The sequence below is a fragment of the Watersipora subatra genome, chromosome 5, assembly GCF_963576615.1.
Source record: "Watersipora subatra chromosome 5, tzWatSuba1.1, whole genome shotgun sequence".
In the NCBI taxonomy this organism is placed as follows: Eukaryota; Metazoa; Bryozoa; class Gymnolaemata; order Cheilostomatida; family Watersiporidae; genus Watersipora; species Watersipora subatra.
The window spans coordinates 30194473-30207654 of NC_088712.1; the positions used below are offsets into that span (position 1 = coordinate 30194473).

A 13182-nucleotide genomic window follows, 5' to 3' on the forward strand; every position below is an offset into this window, starting at 1 on the left:
TGTCCCTCTCACTCGTACTGTCCCTCCTCACTCGTACTGTTCCTCCTCACTCGTACTGTTTTTCTCACTCGTACTGTTTTTCTCACTCATACTGTTTTTCTCACTCGTACTGTTTTTCTCACTCGTACTGTTCCTCTCACTCGTACTGTTCCTCTCACTCGTACTGTTCTTCTCACTCGTACTGTTCCTCTCACTCGTACTGTTCCTCTCACTCGTACTGTTCCTCTCACTCGTACTGTTCCTTTCACTCGTACTGTTCCTCTCACTCGTACTGTTTCTCTCACTCGTACTGTTCCTCTTCGCTCGTACTGTTCCTCCTCGCTCGTACTGTTCCTCCTCACTCGTACTGTTCCTCCTCACTCGTACTGTTCCTTCTCACTCGTACTGTTCCTCTCACTCATATTGTTCCTCTCACTCGTACTGTTCCTCTCACTCGTGCTGTTCCTCTCACTCGTACTGTTTTTTTCACTCGTACTGTTTTTCTCACTCGTACTGTTTTTCTCACTCGTACTGTTTTTCTCACTCGTACTGTTTTTCACTCGTACTGTTTTTTTCACTCGTACTGTTTTTCTCACTCGTACTGTTCCTCTCACTCGTACTGTTCCTCTCACTTATTTTCTCATTTCTACTATTTCTTCCCACAGCTTATGGTACCCCATTCTTTTACCGACCACACCATCAAACGTTCTGTTGGTATTAATGATGTTGTTGACAAATTGGAAAGCAAGTTATCCAATTTAGAGAAGAGTGCCATCAGGTTTCTGTTGCCAAAGACTAAAGCTGCAGTGAACAATAGAGAAGTTTGCAAGGTAATTGTTGTCCGCTCTTTACTCCTACTTTTAATATAAAAAAAACACTTAGTACTGCTTCAAATGTTGACTTGCAACAAAATTCGCATTACAGTTATTTGGTATTAAAAGGTTCACCATGTTTTACTCTGCTGTGTTGTAGGTGCAAAATATGTGCTAATGCGATTACAAGCTCCTGAAAGCTCAAAAATGAACAGTTAATCGCAGCTATCACGAAAAAGCCGTAGGTTGGAATTCGCCTCCAAAACGGTTAAAATGGGACGTAGTTGTACAAGATGGCTTCTGATTACACTTTCATGCAACGTCATTCATCGAAATACTTTCACAAATATACATCACGCATTCAATAAAACCATGTCTATTGTCGTTACACGTCTATTTCATCATCATCATTGTAATGCTGTCACTTTGAGCACTGCTATTTCAAACCGAGCCTAAAAATTAATTCAAGTTTTAAACCTTAGCTTGAAGGAGTGTGTATCATCCTCTAATAAACTTGAGGAGCCTGTTGGTTACCTGGGATACTCAAAAGTTGCTGCAAAAATAGTTCAGCCCATTTGACAGGAAGTATAGGTCACATGATCAGATTACCACTAGATGATTAGACCAAACTGTAAAGTAGCCAGCATCTATATTTGATAAAGGTTTTCCGGTAGAACCCGAAGTGTTTGTCATAAACTAGTGCTATGACGGGTTTTATATTGAGCCTTTTATTGGCCTTTTAATTCACGTGATAACATTACGTGTCAAAACAATAACCAATTTGAGTTGACTACGTCATCGAAATAAAGGGATTCCAACCTACGGCATTTTTGTGATGGCTGCGATTAACCATTCGTTTTTGAGATTTTAAGAGTTTGTAATCCCATTTCCACATATTTTGAACCCACAGCACAACAGAGTAAGACATGGTGAACCTTTTGATACCAAATAACTGTAATGTGAATTTTGTTGCAATTCAACCTTAAGTTAATATTTTGATTTACCTTTGTGACTAACATTTGTTACCCAGGTGTATCTTTAGACAGACGGGGATATTTAAAGCACTTATTCACTAGCACACTTGGCTCTGTTAACTTGTAAAAGTACATGTACCTTCCTGAGAGAGGCTCTTAAAGATAAACTCGCACAATGTTTCAGTGAGTTTTAGAAAGTATCGGTACTTTTTTATCCTTTGCAATTGGTTTTGATGTTTATGTGATCTGACTGCCAGAATGTTTCAGGATTAAAATCGAAGAAGCTTCATTGCAGTTCAAGCATTCAGATCATGCGAAAGCCCGATTATGCTGTCTATAGTTGTAGAAAGATCGACAGAATAGAGACGCGTTATGCCGCAACTTGATTGTAATTGCCGATGTTAACTACGGAAACAAGAGCAACTAGTGACATCACTTCACATGTATTTTTCTTCTGAAAGGCCATTAATCCAAGTGTTACTACGGCTAGTCTGTTAACTCTGCTCTACATCGCTGACAACCACCATGTGTTGGCCAATAATTCTACCTTATAATAAATAACATTTTCTGTTACACGAAGTTCCTGTAATAAAGTACTCTATGTTACAGTCATTGCTTGTCAAGGCCGTGTTCAATGTGAAGGTCGCCTTTTGGAGATTATCCAAGCTCATGCACTCCCAGGTAATTTCATCAACTTGGTTCTTCGCTCTTCCACTATTGTGTTGCAAATTGTGAAATTTTACTGCTTGGCATTTTTGTATAGTTACAGTTATACTGATGCATGATACCATAGTATTGTTATATAGGTTAAAATCTGATACCATTTTATTGTTATATAGGTTAAAGTCTGATACCATAGTATTGTTATATAGATTAAAGTCTGATACTATTGTATTGTTATATAGATTAAAGTCTGATATCATTGTATTGTTATATAGGTTAAAGTCTGATACCATTGTATTGTTATATAGGTTAAAGTCTGATACCTTTGTATTGTTATATAGGTTAAAGTCTGATACTATTGTATTGTTATATAGGTTAAAGTCTGATACTATTGTATTGTTATATAGGTTAAAGTCTGATATCATTGTATTGATATATAGGTTAAAATCTGATACCATTGTATTGTTATATAGATTAAAGTCTGATACCATTGTATTGTTATATAGGTTAAAGTCTGATACCGTTGTATTGTTATATAGGTTAAAGTCTGATACCATAGTATTGTTATATAGATTAAAGTCTGATACCATTGTATTGTTATATAGGTTAAAGTCTGATATCATTGTATTGTTATATAGGTTAAAGTCTGATACCATTGTATTGTTATATAGGTTAAAGTCTGATACCTTTGTATTGTTATATAGGTTAAAGTCTGATACTATTGTATTGTTATATAGGTTAAAGTCTGATACTATTGTATTGTTATATAGGTTAAAGTCTGATACTATTGTATTGTTATATAGTTTGAAGTCTGATACCATAGTATTGTTATATAGTTTGAAGTCTGATACCATAGTATTGTTATATAGGTTAAAGTCTGATACCATTGTATTGTTATATAGGTTAAAGTCTGATACTATTGTATTGTTATATAGTTTGAAGTCTGATACCATAGTATTGTTATATAGGTTAAAGTCTGATACCTTTGTATTGTTATATAGGTTAAAGTCTGATATCATTGTATTGTTATATAGGTTAAAGTCTGATACCATTGTATTGTTATATAGGTTAAAGTCTGATACTATTGTATTGTTATATAGTTTGAAGTCTGATACCATTGTATTGTTATATAGGTTAAAGTCTGATACCTTTGTATTGTTATATAGGTTAAAGTCTGATACTATTGTATTGTTATATAGGTTAAAGTCTGATACTATTGTATTGTTATATAGGTTAAAGTCTGATACTATTGTATTGTTATATAGTTTGAAGTCTGATACCATAGTATTGTTATATAGGTTAAAGTCTGATACCATAGTATTGTTATATAGGTTAAAGTCTGATACCATAGTATTGTTATATAGTTTGAAGTCTGATACCATAGTATTGTTATATAGGTTAAAGTCTGATACCATTGTATTGTTATATAGGTTAAAGTCTGATACCTTTGTATTGTTATATAGGTTAAAGTCTGATACTATTGTATTGTTATATAGGTTAAAGTCTGATACTATTGTATTGTTATATAGGTTAAAGTCTGATACTATTGTATTGTTATATAGTTTGAAGTCTGATACCATAGTATTGTTATATAGGTTAAAGTCTGATACCATAGTATTGTTATATAGGTTAAAGTCTGATACCATAGTATTGTTATATAGTTTGAAGTCTGATACCATAGTATTGTTATATAGGTTAAAGTCTGATATCATTGTATTGTTATATAGGTTAAAGTCTGATACTATTGTATTGTTATATAGTTTGAAGTCTGATACCATAGTATTGTTATATAGGTTAAAGTCTGATACCTTTGTATTGTTATATAGGTTAAAGTCTGATATCATTGTATTGTTATATAGGTTAAAGTCTGATACCATTGTATTGTTATATAGTTTGAAGTCTGATACCATTGTATTGTTATATAGGTTAAAGTCTGATACCTTTGTATTGTTATATAGGTTAAAGTCTGATACTATTGTATTGTTATATAGGTTAAAGTCTGATACTATTGTATTGTTATATAGGTTAAAGTCTGATACTATTGTATTGTTATATAGTTTGAAGTTTGATACCATAGTATTGTTATATAGGTTAAAATCTGATACCATTGTATTGTTATATAGGTTAAAGTCTGATACTATTGTATTGTTATATAGTTTGAAGTCTGATACCATAGTATTGTTATATAGATTAAAGTCTGATACCATTGTATTGTTATATAGTTTGAAGTCTGATACCATTGTATTGTTATATAGGTTAAAGTCTGATACTATTGTATTGTTATATAGTTTGAAGTCTGATACCATTGTATTGTTATATAGGTTAAAGTCTGATACTATTGTATTGTTATATAGTTTGAAGTCTGATACCATTGTATTGTTATATAGGTTAAAGTCTGATACTATTGTATTGTTATATAGTTTGAAGTCTGATACCATTGTATTGTTATATAGGTTAAAGTCTGATACCTTTGTATTGTTATATAGGTTAAAGTCTGATACTATTGTATTGTTATATAGGTTAAAGTCTGATACTATTGTATTGTTATATAGGTTAAAGTCTGATACTATTGTATTGTTATATAGTTTGAAGTCTGATACCATAGTATTGTTATATAGGTTAAAGTCTGATACTATTGTATTGTTATATAGTTTGAAGTCTGATACCATAGTATTGTTATATAGGTTAAAGTCTGATACCTTTGTATTGTTATATAGGTTAAAGTCTGATATCATTGTATTGTTATATAGGTTAAAGTCTGATACCATTGTATTGTTATATAGGTTAAAGTCTGATACTATTGTATTGTTATATAGTTTGAAGTCTGATACCATTGTATTGTTATATAGGTTAAAGTCTGATACCTTTGTATTGTTATATAGGTTAAAGTCTGATATCATTGTATTGTTATATAGGTTAAAGTCTGATACCATTGTATTGTTATATAGGTTAAAGTCTGATACTATTGTATTGTTATATAGTTTGAAGTCTGATACCATTGTATTGTTATATAGGTTAAAGTCTGATACCTTTGTATTGTTATATAGGTTAAAGTCTGATACCGTTGTATTGTTATATAGGTTAAAGTCTGATACTATTGTATTGTTATATAGTTTGAAGTCTAATACCATTGTATTGTTATATAGGTTAAAGTCTGATACTATTGTATTGTTATATAGATTAAAGTCTGATACCATTGTATTGTTATATAGTTTGAAGTCTGATACCATTGTATTGTTATATAGGTTAAAGTCTGATACCATTGTATTGTTATATAGTTTGAAGTCTGATACCATAGTATTGTTATATAGGTTAAAGTCTGATACCATTGTATTGTTATATAGGTTAAAGTCTGATACTATTGTATTGTTATATAGTTTGAAGTCTGATACCATTGTATTGTTATATAGGTTAAAGTCTGATACCTTTGTATTGTTATATAGGTTAAAGTCTGATACCGTTGTATTGTTATATAGGTTAAAGTCTGATACTATTGTATTGTTATATAGTTTGAAGTCTAATACCATTGTATTGTTATATAGGTTAAAGTCTGATACTATTGTATTGTTATATAGATTAAAGTCTGATACCATTGTATTGTTATATAGTTTGAAGTCTGATACCATTGTATTGTTATATAGGTTAAAGTCTGATACCATTGTATTGTTATATAGTTTGAAGTCTGATACCATTGTATTGTTATATAGGTTAAAGTCTGATACCTTTGTATTGTTATATAGTTTGAAGTCTGATACCATTGTATTGTTATATAGGTTAAAGTCTGATACTATTGTATTGTTATATAGTTTGAAGTCTGATACCATTGTATTGTTATATAGGTTAAAGTCTGATACCTTTGTATTGTTATATAGGTTAAAGTCTGATATCATTGTATTGTTATATAGGTTAAAGTCTGATACCATTGTATTGTTATATAGGTTAAAGTCTGATACTATTGTATTGTTATATAGTTTGAAGTCTGATACCATTGTATTGTTATATAGGTTAAAGTCTGATACCATAGTATTGTTATATAGGTTAAAGTCTGATATCATTGTATTGTTATATAGGTTAAAGTCTGATACCATTGTATTGTTATATAGGTTAAAGTCTGATACTATTGTATTGTTATATAGTTTGAAGTCTGATACCATTGTATTGTTATATAGGTTAAAGTCTGATACCTTTGTATTGTTATATAGTTTGAAGTCTGATACCATTGTATTGTTATATAGGTTAAAGTCTGATACCTTTGTATTGTTATATAGTTTGAAGTCTGATACCATTGTATTGTTATATAGGTTAAAGTCTGATACCTTTGTATTGTTATATAGTTTGAAGTCTGATACCATTGTATTGTTATATAGGTTAAAGTCTGATACCATTGTATTGTTATATAGTTTGAAGTTTGATACCATAGTATTGTTATATAGGTTAAAGTCTGATACCATTGTATTGTTATATAGGTTAAAGTCTGATACTATTGTATTGTTATATAGTTTGAAGTCTGATACCATTGTATTGTTATATAGGTTAAAGTCTGATACCTTTGTATTGTTATATAGGTTAAAGTCTGATATCATTGTATTGTTATATAGGTTAAAGTCTGATACCATTGTATTGTTATATAGGTTAAAGTCTGATACTATTGTATTGTTATATAGTTTGAAGTCTGATACCATTGTATTGTTATATAGGTTAAAGTCTGATACCATAGTATTGTTATATAGGTTAAAGTCTGATATCATTGTATTGTTATATAGGTTAAAGTCTGATACCATTGTATTGTTATATAGGTTAAAGTCTGATACTATTGTATTGTTATATAGTTTGAAGTCTGATACCATTGTATTGTTATATAGGTTAAAGTCTGATACCTTTGTATTGTTATATAGTTTGAAGTCTGATACCATTGTATTGTTATATAGGTTAAAGTCTGATACCTTTGTATTGTTATATAGTTTGAAGTCTGATACCATTGTATTGTTATATAGGTTAAAGTCTGATACCTTTGTATTGTTATATAGTTTGAAGTCTGATACCATTGTATTGTTATATAGGTTAAAGTCTGATACCATTGTATTGTTATATAGTTTGAAGTTTGATACCATAGTATTGTTATATAGGTTAAAGTCTGATACCATTGTATTGTTATATAGGTTAAAGTCTGATACTATTGTATTGTTATATAGTTTGAAGTCTGATACCATTGTATTGTTATATAGGTTAAAGTCTGATACCTTTGTATTGTTATATAGGTTAAAGTCTGATATCATTGTATTGTTATATAGGTTAAAGTCTGATACCATTGTATTGTTATATAGGTTAAAGTTTGATATCATTGTATTGTTATATAGGTTAAAGTCTGATACTATTGTATTGTTATATAGTTTGAAGTCTGATACCATTGTATTGTTATATAGGTTAAAGTCTGATACTATTGTATTGTTATATAGTTTGAAGTCTGATACCATTGTATTGTTATATACATTGAAGTCACAAGCAATTTTATTGTCATGTAGGCTGAAGCTTGATAACTTTATAGTTTTGTAAATTAATTTTTTTGCGAATCTCTGTGTAAAAACAGCTTGTCTTGAAGTTGTGATGGTGTTAATTTGCTGTGGCATTTATAGTTTGTATTGTTTACCATAAAGCGACTCGTAAAATTGTTTTAGGGGTACCTTCCCTCACCAGATCTGCTGTTTTTCCTAACTCCCCCTGAAATATATGAAGTACTCAATGGCCAGCCTGGAACTCATCTTGGCAGGTTTGTCTGAATGTCTATAAAATATCCCTAGAATATCCCAAGTTTTTGCTTCTTTTAAAAAAGCTGGTAACATTTTTATTTGACTTGAGAAGAAATTTTTTCACAGTACACCGTTAGCGAGTCTCTATTTGGCTCACTTGAGAGCGTGTGCTAGTAGTGGGTAGTAGTAGATGTAATAGTGCTAGTAGTGGGGTGCCCCGTCTGCCAAATAAAAGTGATGCAAGCAACTCCCTTTTAGTTTGCACTGAAGGTTTGTTTAGATCCCCAGGACATTCTTCTGTAAGGAAAATACAAAATATTTTGTAACCCAAAGAGATAGTAAAACAGCACAACTACTACGTGGTATTATTAGTATACATGAAAGCGAAGGCTTATCTCCTCGCTGCTCTATCATATATGATTAGGAGCAACGAGGAGATAACTCCGTGTATTTTCCATCGCTCGCTTGTATTTTTATTTCTTGTTCAATTTTTGAAAGTTTTTCAAAAAATCATCCAAAATTTACTGGTTAACACAGTCCAAGTACGCTCTCTAACACCTTTATTTATGTCTATCATGCTACATGATTGTTATACACCTGTATGTAACTTAAGTTCTGGTACCAGACTTCTCAGCAAGGTTCTACTGCTGTTTTGGTGCGATGAAGTTCTTGCTGAATATGTTCTGCAGCAGATTGAGTAGTTTATTATGCTTGTTATATGTGATTATTCTCAGAAGTCTCCAACCCTAGACTGTATTATCTTATTATGCTGTGCATTTGGTTTCTTACCTGACCTGCTCATCAGTCAGAATATGTAGGAAGATGTCTATAGATTTTTAATTAGTCAGTGACTGCAGATAGATGTTGCTGCAGGTGATTTTTATCAATTTGTACGTTATCAGGAACATCTTTGGATGAATGATTGGCATGCCACTCAATACAAGGGTCATGTTCTCAATCCTCTCTCACCCTAACGCTGGTGTCTGGCCACGTGCCCTTTTACATTCGTTGAAGTCCTTTAACATTATTTTAATTGGTCATCTTCGATCATGTAATCAGATGTCATTACGTTCAAGAGAAGCAAATGCTTTATTTCTAGCGAAGGTATAAATAGTGAAAAACCTGTCGCTGCTTAAATACCGTCCTTCCAATATTATATGGCTAAAAATGACAAGATTACTAAATAAATATTTTAGAGTAAAGACAGGAAATGAAGCTACCATTTGATGTCAATATAATATCTTCCATATAACTTTCACCTTTATATTAGAAAGTTCATATGTACACTGTTGCAATGTCGCATTGTCGCAATGCAGGGCTAAAAGAAGGAGCAGAATATTTGAGATGCAGAAGGCGATGAAGTTTTCAAGATTCTCAGATGGAATTCCAGTGCCGGTAAGTGGTTCTGCGGGGTATGGACTTAGCTTACAGCAAGCAGAGATTGTGCATGTTTTAAGAGCCAAACAATGTCTCTGTGTTCTTGGCAGACATGTCTGAGCCCAATAGTAAGGTATTGGACTGCCTCACCGACATGGCCAGTTGCAGAAAGCAATTTAAGGTTGAATGTCATTCCTGTCACCACCAAGGGCCTTTCTTGGAAATTGAACACCAACTTGTTGTTTGCAGGCTGGTTGTTCTAGACCACTGGGCCATGGTAGCTTTATTACATATCATACAATATTGGTTATTGGCATTGTAAAGTAGTTGTAAGAAATATTGTATAGTAGTTGTACTAGATATTGTATGGTAGTTGTATCATGTATAGTAGTTGTACTAGATATTGTATGGTAGTTGTATCATGTATAGTAGTTGTACTAGATATTGTATAGTAGTTGTATCATGTATAGTAGTTGTACTAGATATTGTATGGTAGTTGTATCATGTATAGTAGTTGTACTAGATATTGTATAGTAGTTGTATTATGTTTAGTAGTTGTACTAGATATTGTATGGTAGTTGTATCATGTATAGTAGTTGTACTAGATATTGTATAGTAGTTGTATCATGTTTAGTAGTTGTACTAGATATTGTATAGTACTTGTACTAGATATTGTATGGTAGTTGTATTATGTATAGTAGTTGTACTAGATATTGTATGGTAGTTGTATCATGTATAGTAGTTGTACTAGATATTGTATGGTAGTTGTATCATGTATAGTAGTTGTACTAGATATTGTATAGTAGTTGTACCATGAACTGTTTGGTATTTTGAATTTCTATTGTAGTAGTAAAATTTTGGACTAATTTATGGGTGCCATGGCTATATTATATATATATATATCTCTATTTTCCTTTGTGATCTCTGATTGATTTACATTCTATTTCTGTAGCTCGAGACTGCCTGCGACACTTCGGATGTAGCGGTAAAAATCAGAGGTTTGCCTGTGAGTGTCGGAGAGGTTACTGGTGTAGCCCGAGTCGTAAAGTGTCTTGCAGAAGCCAACAATATTCAGGTACACAGTATTGAGTCCTGTTGGTTACCGTTGACAATTGCTGTCTATTTTTTTTGAAGATTTTCTGGAGCAGTGTTAACATTTAGACACAATCACTTTTAACTTTTTTTAACATCATGTTTTCACTTTTTCTTTGCAAGTTGTGTCTGTTACTCATGATGCAATAAAATGCATGCATTCATGTGCGCTGTTCACCTTTTATAGATGCCTGTATACAGACATTATTTTAATTCTTTCCATGATTATTATTGTACCAAGTAAAATGGCTGTCAGTTTGTCATTGCGTGATGCCATTTTAACTTTGTTTATTGCCGTATTTTACAATTATTATACTATGGACTAGAAATTCCCCTGTCATACAGCCCACGACCAAAGTGATAATGGAAAAAGTAAGGGTACTGCCGGTTGAGAAATGCAATATTAGCAGTCAACTGGCACTGCAGTGCAATAGGAGAACTGCAATGGTAGCTGCAATGGTAGCTGTAATGGACTGGGTGTTATTATGTACAACAAACAGCAATAATGAAAGGAAAATATTATATGTTTATATCTCTTCCCTGCAACAGGAGAAACGCAATATTAGAAGCAAAATGGCAAGCTGCTGTGTAATATACACAGGCTGGGAGCCTGTATATCATTGGTCGTAGCTACCAATATCAAGAAGTTGTGATATTTATCTAGATTTCTGTATTTATATCTAAAGAATTATGTTGAATTTTAAAATCTAAACAGATTTTAGCTGGTTGTCATAAAAATAGATGTATATCTATAAGAAAATGTAGGCCTATTACTTAATTTTGCATATATTAAAAACGGCTTGGCAGTACCGCGATATTGGGCACAGTCGCAGTATCATCAACAAAATCTTTAGAAAAATAATAACTAACATATTGCACACCATCGGTCACTATATACTTGAATCTTGTAAATTTGAATGATTATTCTTATAACTAAATCTTATAAAATCGAATAATTATTCTTACAATTAAATATTGTAATAATCTTATAGGGAATATTGTAAAAATCGTTAGAAAAAGATCATCGTCATTTCCTTTACTTTCACTGCTTTGGACATCAGTTGGAATACCAAAGTACTCGTTATAAGTGTCCAAAATTTCAGAGTCCCGTAGAATCGGCAAAAAAGAAACGATAACTTTTCAGTACTTTTACGTTAATTACAGAAACCTTCGGTAATTTGACAATGCCATAGACTGGTGAAATGTGCACGTTTTTCTCGTAAAACGCGCATGACTTAATAGTTCTATTATTTGTCGCAAGGCCTTATTGGCGTTTTGTTGGCCGGTCTTAATTTTGATTAGTAAAAGCTTGTCTAGTTTTTATTGCGATTTTTGGCCGAATTAATCTGTCTATTTATGTATAATCCGATCAGATTAATCTGTCTATTTATGTATAATCCCATCAGATGGGTTAGTTTTAAGATATTGCGTCAACTTTTCAAAGACTTGGTAACATATTTAAATAAGGTTTATATGTGTTTTGTATCATTATTATACTTAAACGACTCTACACAAAAACGGATTAATTAACGGATAATCTTTCGGGAGTTGTGTGCACATATGCATTTATCATAAATCTCCCAACCAATTGCTTCGCTCGTGTTTGGTCGTGGGATTATTGCACTTTTCAGCCTATTCCAATCACTGAATTTTCTAGTCCCACGACCAAACACTCTTTTTTACAAAACACAAATTTTCTGGTTTAGGCTTTCACAGAGGTCTATTATTTATAATAGTATTCCTGTCTATAATAGCATTCCTGTCTATAGTAGCACATCTGTCTATTATCTTCTAGAAAGATGAGATTATGATCGTGCCATACACAGACATCGGCTGGACCCCTTTCTTCCCCCTCATATCTGGTGTGATCACAGAGCAAGGTGGTCTTGTCTCACACGGTTGGTACCTTGAACTCGTGATTAATCATGTCTGATTAATGATGTCACCAATTTATGACTCAACCTCACTTTACTACAAAATGAAATGCTAGCAAAACAGATGCATTCTATTTCCTCTATTTTATTGATATTGAACATCACTGAAGAGCAATCCGGTTGATCTGTTCTCATATGTTGCTGCAGGTATTAGAGAAGTTGTCTACCCCTTGTACTTTCATAATCTATTGATAAAATCGTCTATTGTTTTAGCTCACATCTTTTGCGCACTGTGAGAAAAATCCACTGCGACATTATACATGTATAGTTAAATGGTTTAATTTGTCTTGTTTCAATTTCCTATTACATTATGGTATAACATAATTCCTATAATATCTCTTCAGGCGCTGTCGTAGCGAGAGAGTATGGAATTCCCTGTGTAGCAAGCTGTACCAATGCAACAGTTCTCTTTAATTCAGGTGAGATTGTTTGTGTTTTTATTTCAGTGTCTGATACAGTTTTTATTCAACTTGTCTAGTAGGGTCAACTAGAGTTAAGGAATTTTAGGTTTGACACAGGAGCTGTGGTGGCTGGATGTCTTTGCACCCGCTTCCTTGGCCACTGATAATACAATTTCCTGTTCACAATCGTTAAGTTACTAAGT

The 13182-nt window shown here is 32.3% G+C and overlaps 1 protein-coding gene across 1 annotated transcript in view; it reads left to right on the forward strand.

Moving 5' to 3' along the window:
• The window catches only part of LOC137396466 (rifampicin phosphotransferase-like), a 61215-nt gene that overhangs the window by 46621 nt on the left and 1412 nt on the right, over nt 1–13182 (forward strand). Inside the window, exons 13-19 of the mRNA XM_068082755.1 lie at nt 645–809; nt 2375–2446; nt 8104–8195; nt 9492–9570; nt 10505–10627; nt 12440–12542; nt 12923–12997. Coding sequence (XP_067938856.1) covers nt 645–809; nt 2375–2446; nt 8104–8195; nt 9492–9570; nt 10505–10627; nt 12440–12542; nt 12923–12997 — 709 coding nt within the window. The remainder of the gene's footprint in view (nt 1–644; nt 810–2374; nt 2447–8103; nt 8196–9491; nt 9571–10504; nt 10628–12439; nt 12543–12922; nt 12998–13182) is intronic.